Raw genomic sequence first — 12,078 nt, 5'->3', positions numbered from 1 at the left:
AATAGGGATTTTTCAGGACTCCCAGTCCAACGTCTGCGCCCGACAGTTTGGCTGTTATCGAAATATTTTGATGGCCTATTAAAAATGGCTTAAAATAGCTCGATAGGCTTGAAGTTCAATTAAAATTAAATAATACATTTGATATAAAAACAATTTGAAGTTAAATTAAATTATTGATAGTGGGAAGCTTAATCATTTATAGGCAAGAACGCAACTTTGTGATTTAACAGTTTGGAGCACGCCTTAATTTATTATTAAACAGCTACACATCATATTTAAAATTGACCAATGTTTATAGCCCTTGATCCAGTCACTTCTACGCCAGTGGTCATCTCTGCTTTTTGGCTGTCAGTCTGGCCAACGGAAAATGGAGGCGACTGCATGGGCCAGTTTGGAATTCAATTAGCAGTCGGATGGCCGAATGGTTGCCCTGGCCAAACTCATAATGGCTTCGATTGAGCCCGGTGATTATTACGATCGCTGGCTAGCTGGCTAGCTGGCTGGCTGACAGCTGCAGTTGCCGCCGCAGATGTAGGAGCCACTTCCATCGACTGACATTCATGGCAGCCATAAGAATGCCAACCGGTTTTAGAAGCAAAAACGCCAAAGGGGAAAGGAGTGGAGGAGGAGGTGGCTGCCAAAATGCCGAGAATGCCGTAAAAATGTTTTCCTTTTTGCCAGCCTGTTCCTTTTGTCAGCGGCAGTCGTCGTCGTTTCGGCAGATGCTGAAATAATGATACCGGCGCCTGCGAAGCGAGCAATCAGCCCGCTTTTCGCATCTATGCCAAGGACATGTGGGCGGTCGAGTGGGTGGTCGAATGGGGTGGCTGCATGGGCGGTGGTTTCTGAGTGGGCGTTTGTTTTTTGACATTGTTTTGACTACGGCCACGTGTCGTGATGGTTAGAGTGTGTGCGAATCGCATGAAACTGCCGGTTTAGTTTTAGACATTTTCAACGTTTATTTCGCAACAGCTGCCTTTGGTCTACGCGTAACGAGAACTCTTAAATTGCGGAATTTATTATGCATTCCGCTCTTATAATTTGATATTTAAAGAAATCATTTTACGCTGCACGTTGCTGTTGCTCCTGTGCTGCTGCTGCTGCTGCTGATGATGCTCCTGCCGCTCCTGTTCGCTTATACAATTTTAAAATCGCGACGCTTTTTGTATGCAATGCAATTATTCTCCATTTACAATGCACTCAGCGCCAAGTAAGCAAACAAACAAACAACGGCTTGAATGGCTTGGCTGCCTGAGATGGCATGGTACGGCATGGAAAAATGGGATGGGAGGGCGAGCGCACAAGCAGACAAGTAAATAAAATTGCAAATAAAGTAAAAATGTTGAAATGCCAAAGAAATGCACGGTACATATTTTACATTTATTCATTCGCTGATTCTGAATCTGCTTTAGCTTCTGCTGTTGCTCCCCTGCTGTTGCTGTTGCTGTTGCTCCTCCAGCTCCCCCACCGACAGCATGTCCTTTCTGTGGACAAAAGCGACGATGGGCGGCATGTCCTCACGCCTGTCGCCTAGTCCTGGTAAGCCGAGCGTTAATAACAACGCTTATCTGCGGCATTAGGAGCACGCCAGCCCCCCTCCAAACAACAGGACCCAGCGACTGCGACAAAAAATGATAATGAAAAACTGAAATAAAAGCGCAGCGGCAGTGCCAACGGACAAACAAACGGACAGACAAACAAACAAACGGACGGCAAAAAAGAATACGAAATACAGGCAAACAACGCAGCGCGGAGCTGAGGAACCCAACAACTGAGCAACTGAACAACTGAGAAACTGAGAAACTGAGCAACTGAAGAACTGAACATCTGAACTGTCCGGGGTTGGAGGACCACATAATTTAAGCTGCCGTTGCCTTAGCAATTGCTGGTGCTTCTGCTTATGCTTTTGCTTTTGCTTTTGCCGCTGCCACTGCTGCCTGCATCGCTGCTGGCGTGACAACTTCAACTGACAGCCGCAGAGCAGAGCCATCATCCATTATCAGCAGTTGGCCATCTTAAAGTGCAGCAGAAACAACAGCGATGGACACTCGCATACCCTGTAATCAGCAAGATATAGCAATAAGCAGCTAGCTATGAAGGCTTAAATTAAACTTAATTCTTTCTCAACTTATCCAAGTCAATGTATTTTAAGATGCCAAAGAGTTTTTAAGGTTCAAGTGCTGAAAGAGTTTGATTTCGCCAATGTAATTGGACTACCCAGCAGAAGCCAGCATTTTCCGTGGCATTACTACGGCATCAGGACAGGAAGCGAATGCAAAAAAAGGCAACGCGGACAACGGGTGGCCACAACAATGGCAACAACAGCGGCGGGAGCAGCGACACAAAATGTTGCGATGGCATTGTTTTAATGCATTTGGAGCAGCAGCAGTGGCACAACCAGCGACGGCACAAAAACAGCATAACTTGCAGCCTGGAGATGCGGGCGCTTGATGCCTCGACGATGGCCGATGGCTTATACGCACCGTGCGCCACATTACGTATACGCATTCGCGTGTGTAGTACGTCGCCGGTGGGCACTACTTGCCGCTCGCTGAATTGCCGCACTGCTGCTGATGCTGCTGCTGCTGGTACGCCGATGGCCCCGAGGAGTCCTTCACTGTGAACGTGACGTAATATCGTTTGTTGCTGTCCAGCTTTTCCGCGGGCAGTGAAATTAGCTGTTTGTTCTTGCCGTGCGACAATTCCAGAGCCACCTTGTGGTTACAGCGGCTACCGCTGGCACTTCCAATGCCGCCCGCCCTGCCGCTGGAGGCGCGGCCGCTGGTCAGGATCTTGGGCAGAAAAAAGCTGCTCACGCTGCCGGTCTTCTTGTACGGTCCAAAGCCGAACTTTGGCATCGTGTGGTGATTCATCATGGGAACTGCAATGCAAAGAAACGTTGGCACACATTAGATTAATGATTCGGGTTGATGATCGCAGTGAACTACAATGGACTACCATCGCCAGGCAGGTGTCCTGCAGGTGCAACACTCAGCTAAATTGCATGTGCAAAAACAAACTAGTTGTAAGACATAGAGAAGCTTCCTGGCAACCCATTTTTCGACGCCGGATTAAGGGCCATCTCGGCGGGATTACCATGGCTACTTTCAGACAAAAATAACTGTGCATAAACAAGGGCACGTTAATGAAAGCGGTTGCGAGCGGTAAAATGAATGCGTTTTTAATTTGGCATAAGCTCGACGCATCCTTTTGAGCATTCCGCCTCCGAGTGAAGATGTAATAAAAGCTGAAAAAGCCAGAAATCCAGAAAGCCGGGTCGAGAACACTTTTTTAATTTGCCCCAGCACCGAATAAACTGCTCGTAATTAGGATTTATATTTTTATGCCCGGCAGCTGGCCAAGTAGCTGCTTTGAATACGAGTGTCCGATTGTCCGCTCCCTCCTCGCTTGACCCACTCTTCAACCCGGCGAAAGTGTTGCCAACCCGCTGGCCAGGCGATTTGACTCTTTGGCCCGGCCAAAAGCCTGTCTGGTGCCATTTTTCACGCTTGCACAGATCCGCTTAAAGCCCTCAAGCAAATCGGAGCAGCAAGATGCGGCACCAAAAGAAAAAGTTAAATGCCGAAACAAAAATATTCCGACTCTTTGAATAATTTGTCGTTAGTGCTGTCAATTGTATATTTTTTACCAAGCTAAATTAAGGCGATTGTAAAGGTTATTTTAACGTCAAATTCATTCTGCTATGGAAACACTTTTTATCTACCTGGTATGTTTACTAATCTTGACAAAAAAAACCGTATTAACTTAGAAGAAGATATATTAATTGAAAGTAAATAAAAATCTTAATAACCGGGATTTCAACTTTTGTCTTGTTAGCACTGAGCTTTCGTTCGTTTTTGAACGTTTAATTTAGCAAGGATTATATCTTCAGGATTTATTCTCAAATAGATAACATACTGTAGGCGGCACAAGGTATTCCCGTGTAGGCATGGGCCGCATGGAGACATCGGTGCGTCTTGGTGGTGCACTGCAGCGCCTTCTCGTAGGCATTGTAGTCCGGACTCAGCCGGCGCTCCGCCTGAAAATGGGATGCAATTGGATGAGCCAGCTGGATGAGCGGCACTTAATCATCGACCCACCTCCTCGTACACCTCGTTGATGTTCTGGAAGTTGTTGGTGCCGGGACGCTGGAGTCCTTTAAGCGTCTCGTAGAGGAAGAGCTCGAAGTTCTTAAACGTGTACTCGCTGAAGTTGTAGCGCCTGAGTCGCGTGCCCGTTTCGCCGCCCAGAAGGACACAGGACTTGTGGTAGTCGTCCACCGCCCGCTTCACCAGCACCGCCTCGTTCAGCTTACTGGAGCGAATCTGCAGCGACTTGAGCTCCAGGAGATGCTGGAAGATCTTGCGCTCCATGTAATATCTGCGAATGAAGGAGATTGAAAGCCATTAACATTGTTCCCATCATCTCCACAATCCGAATCTGAATCCGAATGAGAATAAGAAACAGCGTGTCGGGGCCTTGCAAAATAAATGTTAGCAAATGTACGTAAATTGTCATTTTGATATTTCGCGAGTCACAGACAAAGGCAGTCCGCTACCCGCTGTTCTAACAATGCTGACAAAGGACCTTCCTCTGCTCCATCCAGGATCCAGGCCGGAGCGCAATAAAAGGCATCATGTTATTAAAATTTCAAAAATACTAAAGTGCGTACGCGGAAAAAATTCTATTAATAATTGAGGAGCGGACGGGGGAAAAAAAAGGAGCGAGCGATCATAAACGAGGCGAGTCAAATTAAAGCCGCCAACGGCGCCCTCTAAGCCATAAAATGTTATTAGAAATTTCATTAAAAATTAGGTAAACAGCGAAATTCAGCGCTTAAGGGGCACAAGGATGCGGATAAGGATGTGCATCTTGGGTGACCCTCGAAAGTTGCTCCCTTAACTCGACTGCGGGCCAGCGCAGTCTTCTAAATCAACGAATGACGTCCGAGCCTTTTCGCCGCAAGAGGAGCGGCGCATTCACCGAAAAAACTAAGCAAATTTGTCGAGTGCACTTGGAGTGCAAAAAACCAGGCGGCGGAGCTGGAGCGGCGTTTTGGAAAACTGTTTACCCAACGGCAGCTGCCTTTGGTGAGGAGGAGACCGCTTGACACTGCTCGCCACTTGGCTGCGCTGCGCGAAATTATGCAAAACAATTTGACTTTGAAACAAAAGTTCATTGCTCGTGGAATGGATGCTTGGCGGGATGGTCGGATGAAAAGGGCGGGCAATAAATAGGTAAGAATCCTTGTGAGCCAAAAGCTGCGTAATAAATTGGCCAAGGAGCCAAGCGAAATCCCCGTAGAACGGACTTCAAAGCGGGCCAGCGTTCTTCCGCTTGTTTTGCTGCCCCACCAGTGGTCATCATCGGTGGTCATCGCCATCGTCATCTTCATCTTCATTGCCGTCATCACGGCCTTATCGTCATCATCACGGCCATGGCCCATCTTAACGTGGCCATCTTGCCCACCATCCTCATGTTCATCTTCACCATCGCCATCACTTGTTTGCCGAAGCGCTTTTCAATTTTACGCCTCGCTTTTGGCTCCATTCGGTTGCGCTTGAGTTCTTTGCAAGTCTTTCGCTTTGTGCAAATACTTTTTGCAATACTGTCCTTGGCATATTTTTTTATTCGCCCACTTCCCCACGGCCCCGCCCCACTCTTCGCTTGTGCCACTGCCACTGATTTCCGTTTCCGCTCTACGTTCGCCTAGTACAACTTTCATTTCATTTTCTTGTGCGCGTTGATTTTGTGTGGCACATTTTTCCGACCAACTGTCCCACCGGCCGAAAGACCCACTGACTGACAGCCACCCACGTGGCACCCACTTGCCACCCACGTACCACCTCTTCCTGTTTGCGACACAAATGTGACAGTCAAAAAGTGCACGCAGTGCGCAGGCAAAGTGGATGAAGTGGAAAACCCGCCGGCGGCGAAGTCAGCACCGTCACCACCATCACTACCATCATCGCCGGGCTGGGATAGGCGCAGCTCTCTCTTACTTTTCCAACTGACAACGACAACAAAATGCAAAGAAATTAAGCGCTGCACAAGTTGCAACAACGAGTATACCGCCCGCCCGCCAGCAATTTGTGCCGCACAAGCAGAACAAAAGCGTTGCGAGAACCTTTTGCCAAGTGTTAATGGCTGGCCCACGAACACGCTGAAGGATCCAGAATGACGTGGCCTGCATACCTGCATATTCACGTTGCCAGTTTTCCACTGCAACAGTAGACCAGATGACGACTCCCTTTCGAAAAATCGATGGCCTCCAAAAGTGTCGCCACCCCTTGGAAATTCGCGAAAAGTCTGCGGCTCACGAAAACTTTAGCGCTTCATTTTTCATTACGGCTATATTTTTGAGCCAGCGCTTCAAACTTGGCCAAGTGGCCGACTGAACTGGCTCTCTGGATTCGCAAGGGAAAACCAAGAAAATCGGTTGGCTAGGGCTTTAGCTAATCGCTCAAAGTTTAATGAATTTTCCGAAGCAAACTACTACTGCTGATAGAATCAACATTTTAAAGTCGGTGAACAAATATGGCTAATTCCATCACGTCAACCGCTCGACCAAAAAAAAAAAAAAAAAAATCAGGCCCAAGGACAACAGATAAACTTGGAGTCAGGTCATTTCGGGACGAAAAACGAAATCCAAATATTTAACAACGTCAATTACGTGAGCGCACATTATAAATCCCAAATCTCACCTGTGCTGCTGCTGCTGCTGCTTTTGGGACACACAAAATTCGCACACAACAACGCAGCGGTAAGTTATTTGTTTAATTTATGCGTCAGATAAAATTTTAATCTCTTCGGAGGCAAAGCGAGGAAACAGAATAAAGTTGCCCGGATGGGTCTGTGTGAAAGCATGCGAATGCAAAAATAAAACGAAGAGAAATGGAAAATGGAAAATGAAAAATGAAAAATACGAAACGAAACAAAATAAAGTCTCTATTTACACACTTTTCATGGTATTTTCCTGGTCGGTACACCCCCATTCCAACGCACAAAGTATTCGACTGGGAGCTATGGATTCACTTTTTACTTTTTTATTTCTCTTTTTTACTTTGCGAAGTAAATTCTATTTGGATTTTCGCCCAACCATATAGTATATATATATATATATATATAGTCTTCAGGAATTAATTGACTCACCCCGCCGACTTGTTGAGGAACTTGTTCGGAAAGTTGCTGAGCAAGACACTTGTTTGACTTTCGGTTTTGCGTATATTGCGTATACGCCGTGTATTTGTCGAAACCTTAACATGGCGCAATCTTACCGCTGGCTTTCCTCCCGTTTTCCTGCCGTTTTACTCTGGTTCTCTCGTTACGGCTTATGCAAACAGCCGAGTTAAATATTTTCATTAGTCAAGTGGAAAGAATTATTTATGAAATGCGCTCGCCGGCCGGATTTCGCCTCTGTTTTCGTAGCGTTATTGTTTTGTTTTGTTTTTCTTTCTCGGTGAATGTTTGCAAATTTATTCATGGGCTACAAGGCAGATTAGCAAAATTAATAAAAGTCAGCTTACGCTTTTTAATTAAGTTTGGCGGTCCCGGCTTATGCAAATACCATAAATAAATACAATTGACTTTTAAGTTTGAGCAACAGCTTATGGCATCGATCCGCGCCACCAACACCATCGAATGACAAAATTAAATCAGTGCCATACAAGGTTTGGTTTAATTGCTAGTGTGAGTCTACCAAATGCCATCAAATGCCTGGGGAAATCCCCCGGAGGCACACAAAAGGATTTTCCAGAAACAAGTCGGCAAACGAAGAGCGAACACAAATGGTAATCGTCCTTGCCTTCGAGGACCTCTAAAAATGCTCTCGCTAATCTGCACTAATTCCATTTACAATTAGCATTAGTGAGTTGTAAAACGGAGCCAAAGACTTTGCTTCACAGCGAGTACGACTGCCTGCTTGCGGCTAATTTTCATATTTTGTTCAAGTTTCCGCATAAACAAAATATCCCACCGCAGGTGGGCACTTTCCCCCATCCTTTCACCACTTTCTCCGCAACTTTCTCCGGAACTCTGTCCGATTTCGTGCAGCTAATTAAAATGAGCAACTCTTTGCCGGAAATGAGCATTACGGCTAATGACAAGAGCGGTTTGGGAGCGGACGAGATTTTGGCCCATTCGAGGGCACTGGAATAAATCAGCCAGGACATTACCGCAGTGCTCGACTTGACCAAATTATGATTTACGCTTCGAATGGCCAAACCAAACATTTTTTCTTCATTTCATTCGCAATTAAGGCGCTATATATAAGGAGTGGAAATAACTAAATTAAGCTCTTGTCACCGATAAATGTGTCACTAGCAACTCCATCCACCTGTTATCATCAACCTTAATCCTCGTGGCTTAAAATCTACGAACAGCGGTTCATAGTTCATGCTCAAGTACACGAAAAATGAACATTAATGCCGCGTTTATTGCCTTTAACCGCATTATAATAACTTTAAAACGCTCGTTTTTATGGCGAACGGAAGCTGGGCAATTTATTTGCTGACCAGCGCAACAATGGAGGCAAGTCCTTCACAAAAAAAAATGGTAGAAAAAAAACCAGCGAGGACCAAGAAAAGAAATGAGAAATGCTGCCTGGGCTATTAAATCCCTGGCTAAATTAACTTTAAGGCGGCATGCTTCGGCCAGTCTGATTACATTAAGAGGTCCTCGTAGCCGCAACTGTAGAGCTGAAGTACGCGCGTGATATAATGCGATGCGAGTCCGGCAGCGGGACATTCAAGTTGATTAAAATCAAGCATCAAGTAAATAAATCTACGGCCAAAAAGGCAGCTTCGCTGGCGCCACTAACTGCCTGGAGATTAATTTAAATGAATGAATCTTGCCATCAACTCTCCGGGGCTCGCAACTTGCCGCAATCACGGCCAATCTGTACCGCTTTGCCATCCACCGGGGAAAAATCGGATAATTTATAAGTTTACATTAACGAGTGCCATTTGCATATATCGATTTTATACATATTTTCTGAAATACTGTCTTCCACACGTACTTTGAAGTTTTTTCTTCAAAAGCGAAGCAGCTTTTGAAGCCATAATTTGACATAAAAGTATGTATGTCGAGCTTGGGGTATCACTTAATTGATAATTAATTTCACTCATATACTTACATACTTTCGAAAACATTCAAGCCGCCAGTGTTTTAAAATTTTCGCCCAGTGTACTCACCTCCTAATATTGCGCTGTATGGACCGGGTGACGGCGCCCATGTCGCAGGCGCCCTTGTCTCCCGGTTTGCGGTTTTCCATCCGGCTGCTGCAGGAGCGTCCATCCAATGTGGCGTAGATGGGCCGACGCGGCATGTGGGCAGTGTGGGCGGACCGCAGTGTGGGTATCTTGCTGCGCTCTGCCCGCGGACTGGGCTCGAAACCGGAATCCTGGTCCTTGGTGGTGGCCAAGGCAGACATGTTGCCGCCATCGCGCGAATCCTGAGAGTTTTTCCAATTGCTGCGTGTTTTGTTGCCGCTGCGCACGCGCTTCTTGAGCCGACGCTTCCTTCCTCCACTGCCCTCACATGTGTCATCCGCGATGGATGCTCCGGCTGCAGCTGCTCCACCTGCTGCGCTGGAATTTCCTACTCCATGTCGATTTCCACTGCTAAGAAAACGACGCAAGGCACTATCGTGCTCCGGATCAATACCATCCCTCTCATCGTCATCATATTCATCGTCGTACTCTTCATATTCGTAGTCCATCTTCTCCAGCTCCGCGGCACTGGGCAGCTGGACGGCAGACGCCCCTTCGCCTACCACCTGAAAGACTTGATTGCCCGCTTCGTAATCGACCTTGCGTCCAGGTCGTTTTGTGCTTTCATCCAGGGAGTCATCGCTTTTCAGAACGTGGAAGCTCGATTTCCGTTCACCGGCCGGCTCATCGGAAGCTGAGGCTGGAGGATTTGAATTCGGATTCAGAACTGGGTCGTCATCCGCCGAATCGGAAGGCAGGAGTGTAAAGGAGCGCCTCGTCTCCTGTTCCCTTTGCGGTGGCTCCGGCTGGGGTGGAGTGGGCGTTTGGGGTGTGGATGGGCGTGGCTGTGGTGCTGCTGGTGGCTTTTTAGACTCTGCAGAGGGTGGACCGGGTGGAGCAGCGGTGGGCGGAGGTATGGGAGTAGGATTGGTATTTGGTTTCGGCTTGGCTTCAGCCAGCTCCATCTGTTCTGTTTTTTTGCCAACAGACGCTGGCTCTGCCGCCGCAGATTCCATCCCTTCCACTGTGTTGGCATTAGGTTGTGGTTGTTCTGCGGCACTTGGTGGCTTTGCGGCCTCCTCCTTGGGGGGTGGTGGCGGTGTGCTTGGCTGTGCTGGTGGTGCATATGGGGTTGGAGGATTTTGGTGTTCCTTTACCTCCTCGTCATGATTTTCCCCAGGTGCTTGACCCTCTTTGGGGAGCTCCTTTTCCACTGACTTTTCCTCACTGGAACTTTTGGACTCGCTGCTCAGCGCAGTGGCAGCTATTATGATCACCTGCTCCACCTCCTTGGAGACCAACTGCGTCTCCTCCTCACTCAGCTGGAGCTTGACTTCCTGCTCCGACTCCTTTTCCTTACCATTTTCTTCTGCTTGTGGTGCTTCCTCGGAAGACTTGGATGTTTGGATCTCCTCTGCATCGTGATGTACATCTACCTGAGTGACCACCGACTTGGCTGCCTCCTGTTCTTCATCTGTTAGCTCAACTGCATGAGACTCCTCAACCAAGAGGTTATCCATCTGTCCGGACTTTTCACTCTTTGCGCTCTGGGTTGGTGACTTGATAAAGGTTCCCTCTTTAGTGGGTGGCGTTTGATGCCTGCTGGCGGATGGTGGTCGTTCTTTAGTACTGGTTTGATCCTTGCCGTTGTCAGCCTGGTGATCCCCATTGACGGCGAGTGGTTTCCGCGAACCCTTCTCTGGCGATGAGTGATTTTCCGAGTGATTTTTCTCGTCCGGATCGCTGCTGTCTCGGTTTTTTGACTTCCTAGAGGATGTGGAACGCTTGCGATTAACCACCCGATCCTTTTGTCGCTTGTGGTAGCAACAGTTTTCGCAGGAGTCCTCCGCACTTTCCTCCTCCCACTCACTAGAGCTGGCATACCGTTCCCTGGACTTCCGCCTTCGAATCTCAATGTTGCTCTTGGAGCGACAGATCTCGCTGCACCGCTCGTGCTTGGACTCGCCACAACTGCTGGTGCGCCTCCTCAGTTGCCTTCTCTTGTGACGCCGACAGACGTGCCTCAATCGCTGCTCCTTGCGATAAGTTTGCTCGGAGCAGCTGCAATCCCCATCTCCTACATCCGCCTTACCATTCTCGTTTCCATTATCCGAATCGGAGCGTTTTAGGTACACCACGTATTTCTTGGAGCTGCGTAGATCATGCAGCTCCTCCTTCTCCACATACTTTAAGGGTCTCACCATGTCAGTAGCGTTGGTTTCGTGGAAGGGATTCCCAGTCCTCCTGCTCGACAATCTCACCTTGTTGGCCGGCTGACCGCCGTTGGCCTGCAGGAATTTGGCCGTGGAGCGATGTCCACGCTGCAGAGCTCCATCCAGTGGTGTTAGAACCAATCCTCGTGAGTTCCGATACACAGCATTTACATCTGCTCCGTAGTCCAACAGCAGCTTACACATGTCGGTGTAATCATTGGCCGCCGCAATGTGCAGCAAGCTGCGCCCATCATTGCTGGTGGTGTTCACCTGCTTGGGCCTCTGGGCAAGTAGCCATTCGAGGAGCTCTCTTCTCCCCGAGGCGGCGGCCTCGTGTAGCGGCAGATCACCCTTGGCATTGCGCAGCCAGAGATTAGCACCGCGCTCTTTCAGCAACTTCAAGGTCTCGAACTGTCCTTTGGAGCAACCGCAGTGGGCAGGTGTTCGTCCTTTGCGATCCTGGCGATTGGGATCTGCCTCCAAGTCCAGCAATCTAGCAGTGGCATCGGCGTGACCCAAAGTTACGGCATAATGCAGAGCTGTACAGCCATTGGAATCGATAAGATCCGTGGGAGCACCACACAGGCCTATCAAGGTGTCAATGCACTCAGTGTGTCCTCGGGAACCTGCACAATGCAGAGCAGTGAGGCCATCTC

General features: G+C 48.1%; 2 protein-coding genes and 1 non-coding gene across 4 annotated transcripts in view; 2 read left to right on the top strand and 1 right to left on the bottom strand.

Moving 5' to 3' along the window:
* Positions 1-943: 943 nt before the first annotated feature.
* CG42534 (uncharacterized protein) overlaps positions 944-12,078 on the bottom strand; it is a gene marked incomplete at its 5' end in the record, with an annotated part of 31,953 nt that continues 20,818 nt past the window's right edge. The window contains 4 exons of one of the 2 annotated variants that reach the window (NM_001260404.1): positions 944-2,881; positions 3,919-4,039; positions 4,101-4,380; positions 9,192-12,077. In NM_001260404.1, coding sequence (NP_001247333.1) covers positions 2,538-2,881; positions 3,919-4,039; positions 4,101-4,380; positions 9,192-12,077 — 3,631 coding nt within the window. In that variant the 3' untranslated portion in view covers positions 944-2,537. The remainder of the gene's footprint in view (positions 2,882-3,918; positions 4,040-4,100; positions 4,381-9,191; position 12,078) is intronic. The other variant, NM_143303.3, reaches the window with a different exon arrangement.
* On the top strand, positions 3,653-4,676 carry asRNA:CR43476 (antisense RNA:CR43476). The gene is made up of 2 exons (NR_048501.1): positions 3,653-3,727; positions 3,834-4,676.
* CG46335 (uncharacterized protein) lies at positions 4,801-6,860 on the top strand. The gene has a single exon (NM_001363934.1). The coding sequence runs from the start codon at positions 6,474-6,476 to the stop codon at positions 6,543-6,545; it is 72 nt and encodes a 23-aa protein (NP_001350865.1). The 5' UTR covers positions 4,801-6,473; the 3' UTR covers positions 6,546-6,860.

This window comes from Drosophila melanogaster, chromosome 3R, assembly GCF_000001215.4.
Source record: "Drosophila melanogaster chromosome 3R".
Lineage (NCBI taxonomy): Eukaryota > Metazoa > Arthropoda > Insecta > Diptera > Drosophilidae > Drosophila > Drosophila melanogaster.
The sequence above is the reverse complement of the archived record's forward strand: the minus strand, read 5'-3'. Positions and strand labels throughout refer to the sequence as shown.